Source organism: Panthera tigris, chromosome D4, assembly GCF_018350195.1.
Source record: "Panthera tigris isolate Pti1 chromosome D4, P.tigris_Pti1_mat1.1, whole genome shotgun sequence".
Lineage (NCBI taxonomy): Eukaryota > Metazoa > Chordata > Mammalia > Carnivora > Felidae > Panthera > Panthera tigris.
The window spans coordinates 81,242,679-81,248,028 of NC_056672.1; the positions used below are offsets into that span (position 1 = coordinate 81,242,679).

The 5,350-nt window shown below is 39.7% G+C and overlaps 1 protein-coding gene across 1 annotated transcript; it reads left to right on the forward strand.

Moving 5' to 3' along the window:
- The first annotated feature begins 4,051 nt into the window (after nt 1–4,051).
- Nucleotides 4,052–4,999, forward strand: LOC122233031 (olfactory receptor 1L4-like). The gene has a single exon (XM_042964031.1). It carries the CDS (start codon nt 4,067–4,069, stop codon nt 4,997–4,999), a length of 933 nt encoding a protein of 310 aa, XP_042819965.1. The 5' UTR covers nt 4,052–4,066.
- Nucleotides 5,000–5,350: the final 351 nt, after the last annotated feature.

Genomic DNA, 5,350 nt, shown 5'->3' on the forward strand with positions numbered 1-5,350 from the left:
GTGCTTCTGAAGAGAATAACTGTGTTTCTTTCATTGTTACTCTTAAATTGTGAATCAAAACTCCATGCTGCTTCTGAATCATTACAAAGCCCTGATGAAGCATCATCCTACCTCCCCCTTAGGTAGGTCAGGCAAAACCAGCATTATGGGAAAGAGAGGCTAAACTTTTACAAAGAGACACAGTCACCTCATTTCTGAATTCTACTACAATCCTTTATTAACACGGCATTTTTACATCAAAACCTCAGGATAAGCAAGATACGTAATTATCTGGCGCTAGATAGCACCCCTCCTCCAACTCTGCTCTGGGGCAGCACACAAGTACTCCAAGTAAAAGGAGCTGACTGTTGCCTATGAGACTGTTCAGCCAGCAGTCAAAATCCCTAAATTCTTTTCAGGTCTACCTTTGAAAAGTATTCAGGGACAGCCAAATGGGCAGGGTCCTCTTATCATTACCTATGTAGACAGGTCTGCGCATATTTCAGGCTCTGCTATGCTTCTCCTTCATCTTCTTTTCTTTAACAGCTATTTTGGGGTATAACTGCTACACAAAAACCTTTATATATTTATTAATGCAATTTAATGTGATGATGGTAGCACAGGTATACGCATATTTCAAGAGGCACGTGAGTGTTCAGGTGTGAGGAGTAGGCTAGACAGGAAGTAGAGCCAGAGTCTCTTACTGATGGCTCTAAGGACAGGAAATGACTTGCCCAAGGCACAAGGAAATACACAATGTTACCTGGTGCAAGCCCAAAGAGGACCAGATAACCCTTCACTTCCAGGGAAAACAATGTCCCAGCACTGAGGCTGAAAGACCTAGTGAAGGAAATGGAGAAAGAGTCCAGACAGTCAAATGAATATATTGCCGTGGGATGGAGGGTGTTTGTCTCAGATTGGGAGTATCTATTGGAATTTTAAATATTCATGAACTCCAATTCAGCATTCCGTATCTCAGAATGTATTCCATACCCCAGAAACTCTCATGAGTGCAATGTGAACGCGCGTTTGAGCATGCATACACACACACACACACACACACACACACACACACACACACACACACACATCCACTGTGGCACCATCTGTGGGGGACAAAGCATTATGGATGCAGTGACCCCATTATTGTATATAATCTTTGTCTACATCTATGTAGAGGAAAAAACTTTGAATACGCACACAAGTCTAGTCTCTGAAAACTGGAATTATAGGAAACTCTCAACTTTTTAATTATATAAATATAATATAAATAAACATGTGGCCAGTGTTTTTAAATATGAACAATAAAGTAAAAAGTTAAATATGGAAGGATCTCCTCCCTGCATATCTTCACTTCAGAAGGAAGCCACACACAAATAAACACACAAACCTCAACAAGCACAAATAAAAAGTATTCTTCTTTACAAAACAGCATAATTCTATATGTATTGTTCTGCAACCTGCTTTTGTCACTTAACAAAACATAATGGGCAAGAGTATGGCCTTGATAATAGAGCAGCAGTAAACAGCTCTTACTCTGCCATCAGGCTGCCTGAATTAAAATCCCTGATCTACCACTTACTAACTGTGGGATCTGCTACATTACTTACCCTTTCTAAATTCTATTTTTTATCTGTAAAGTAGGGAAAATAACAGGGCCTGTCTCTTAGGATTTGGAGAAAATAAAGTGATGGAAGGCATGCCAAGCACTTAGCTCAGTGTGGGACATACACTGCATGCTCATAAATGTTGGCAGATGTGAGCCATATGATTTTTTTAGACATTGTGAGGTACTAAGAAAAGAGATGCACTATAAATTGCTTTAATAATTCCCCGATGGTGGATTGTTGGGTGATTTCTCTGGGGAATGTTTTGTTTGTTTGTTTGTTTATATTATTTTGTTTGGCATTACAGACAATGCTAAAATAAAAATGTGTGCATATTTGTGCTATGAAATATGACTGTTTCTAAAGGATAGATTTCTGTGAGTGAAATTATTGGATAAATAAGTGTATATTCAATTCTGATAGAGATTACCAAAAAGCCAATAGTGATTACCTTCCCATCATTAGTATATGTGAGGCTCTTTTTTCCTTTGCATATTGTAAAAAAAAAAAAAAAAATGTGTTGACAATCTAATGGATGAAAATTGCATTTCAGACTAATGTATATTTTCTGATTTCTTTTTTTAATTTTTTTCAACTTTATTTAGTTATTTTGACAGAGACAGAGACAGCGAGCAGGGGAGGGGCAGAGAGAGAGGAAGAGAGAGAATCCCAAGCAGTCTCCATACTATCAGCATGGAGCCTGATGCGGGGCTTGAACTCGCAAACTGCAAGCCCATGACCAGAGCCAAAACCAAGAATTCAAGGCTTAACCAACTGAGCCACCCGGCACCCCAATATTCTGATTTCTAATGAAGCTGAGTATTTTCTCTGTGTTTTCTTTGGTAAATATATTGCAGATATTTTCTGTGAATCATTATAGTCTAGCTTTACTTATTATCTCTTTTGGTGTAATTTTCACATTTTGAGTATTTTGTCACTATGCCTCTATATATTTTTTACTTGGAACAGCATCCTGGTCCTGAGACCATAAATATATACTTCTTTTTGGTGAATACTTACTTTATGGTTTGGATTTTTTACCTTGATTGTTCATTCATACAGGATGTATTTCTATGTGTGTTAGATAGAAATCTAGTCTTTTCTTTACCAAAGTTGCAGCCAAGTGCCACAAATATCAAATATTCTTATTTAATAGCTCATCCATTTTTCATAGCTGTGAGATAAATATTATACACTAAGTTCCACTTCGATTAAGATCTGTATATATGTATAAATATAGGCATGCAGAACTCTTTATGCTGACCCTTCATTTGTTTTTCTCTGTGTGTACCATTATCTTAGTTTCTCATTGTAATGTGCTTTGATTTGGGTTAGAAAACTTCTCTAAAACTCTAATTTTTTCAAATTATCTTGTCTTTATTTAGCCTTTACTCCTCTGAGTTTTAGAATGACCTTCTCAACTCCTATTGAGAGTCGATGACATTGGGGTGTTATTACATGTGCACTGAATTTTATTAATTGACAAAACTGACTTTTTTTCCAGCTTTCCTAAGATATAATGGACATGTAACATTTTGTGAGTTTAAGGTGTACAACATAATGACTTGACAACCTTACATATTCTGAAATGATTGCCACGGTTAGATTAGTTAACACCTCGATCACCTCATGAAATCACCATTAACATTTTATGTATGTTTCTTACATTAATACTGGTAAGAAAGGGACTTACATCCAAAGTTTTCTATTCCAATAATATCTGAAGGTTGAGAATGATGACTTCATATTTAAATAAAAATTAACATATTTTAAAAATTAACCACAGTAACATAGGCATGGTAGTATTCCTATATTGATGGCATCCCTGACCCAAAACCTTAAGTACCCAGATCATATTAGCCAATACAATTCTTAAATAAACATTAAGCAGGTTCTGCTATGAAGACCTAAGCAAGTCTCATCTGACAATGTGGATCCCAAGGAACACTCATGACATCTTGTTCTCACTTTTGTCTTATTCCCATTATCACTGCCACCACCACCACCTGTAGTCCTTTGAGTAGGAGAGAATACTAAAGAGAATCTCATTCATAGGGACCCCTTATATGAAAGCATCCTGATTCAAGATGGGGCCCACAAGCCTCTTCCCCTGAGAAAAGAAGAAAATAAGAGGATAAGGAGTTGTTCAAGAAACAATCTAGGAAGAATATTCAAAAGAAAATGGAGAAGAATTCACACACCTTAGGCTACCTAGAAGTTCCTAAGACACATGAGACACGCCTTTACTTTCTCATTGAGAAAATAGCTTGGAATTATCTTAAGTTTTCCATGTGGGATTTACTATCTGTTTTGGGGGTTAAGTAAATGTTCTTAAATTCTAACAAAACTATAAAATTTCCTCTTTAAAACAAGAGGGATTCTTTTTACAGGCTAGAAATTAGGGAAGAAGCTGACTTGATGAAATTGCCCTTCACATCTCTCCAACTACTTCTCCACACCCTGTCCAGGAAGGCACAGACATGGAGACCAAGAACTACAGCAGTGACTCAGGCTTTATCCTCCTGGGCCTCTCTTCCAACCCTCAGCTACAGAAACCTCTCTTTGCCATCTTCCTCATCATGTACCTGGTCACCGTGCTGGGCAATGTACTCATCATCCTGGCCATCCACTCAGACCCCCGACTCCATACCCCCATGTACTTTTTCCTCAGCAACCTGTCCTTCATAGATATCTGCTTCACAACTGTCATTGTGCCCAAGATGCTGGTGAATTTACTGTCAGAGACAAAGGCTATCTCCTTCCTGGGATGCCTGGTCCAGATGTACTTCTTCATGGCCTGTGGGAACACTGACAGTTACCTGCTGGCCTCCATGGCCATAGACCGGCTGGTAGCCATCTGCCACCCCTTCCATTACAATAGGGTTATGAACCCACGGCGCTGCCTCCTCATGCTGCTGGGTTCTTGCACCATCTCCCACCTGCACTCCCTGCTCCGTGTGCTACTCATGTCCCGCCTGTCCTTCTGTGCCTCCCATGTCATTAAGCACTTTTTTTGTGACACCCAGCCTGTGCTAAAGCTATCCTGCTCTGACACGTCCTCCAGCCAGATTGTGGTCATGACCGAGACCCTGGCTGTCATCGCGACCCCCTTTCTGTGCATTCTCTTCTCCTACCTGCGAATCATCATCACTGTGCTCAGAATTCCCTCTGCAGCCGGTAAGTGGAAGGCCTTCTCTACCTGTAGCTCCCACCTTACCGTAGTGGCCTTGACCTATGGGAGCGTCATCTATGTGTATTTCAGGCCCCTGTCCATGTACTCAGTGGTGAAGGACCGGGTAGCCACAGTCATGTACACAGTAGTGACACCCATGCTGAACCCCTTCATCTATAGTCTGAGGAACAAAGACATGAACAGGGGCTTAAAGAAATTAAGGAACAGAATTCACTTATAGAAAGAACAAATAGATGGAACAGCTTAATTGGGAGATGACCCAAGAAATGATCACTTCATCATTCCCTCATACACATTTGTCACATGGCATACAGAGAGGTCCTAGAAGGGAGTGTTGAAAAGCAACAAGAACCCTGAGCAGGAAGCTAGAACAGTCTGTTTATATTAATGACCTTAGCCAAATACATGTGCAATCCCAGGACAAGTGCTGCTAGGAATCCACATTTCAGGACAGCTATTTCTGCCCCCTATATAAATAAAGCTATCTTGAAGTGCAATAAAGCATCTTCCAATCCTTCCTCTATGGGCTTGACCTTGGCTAATACTCAAGAAATTACAGTCCTACTCAATT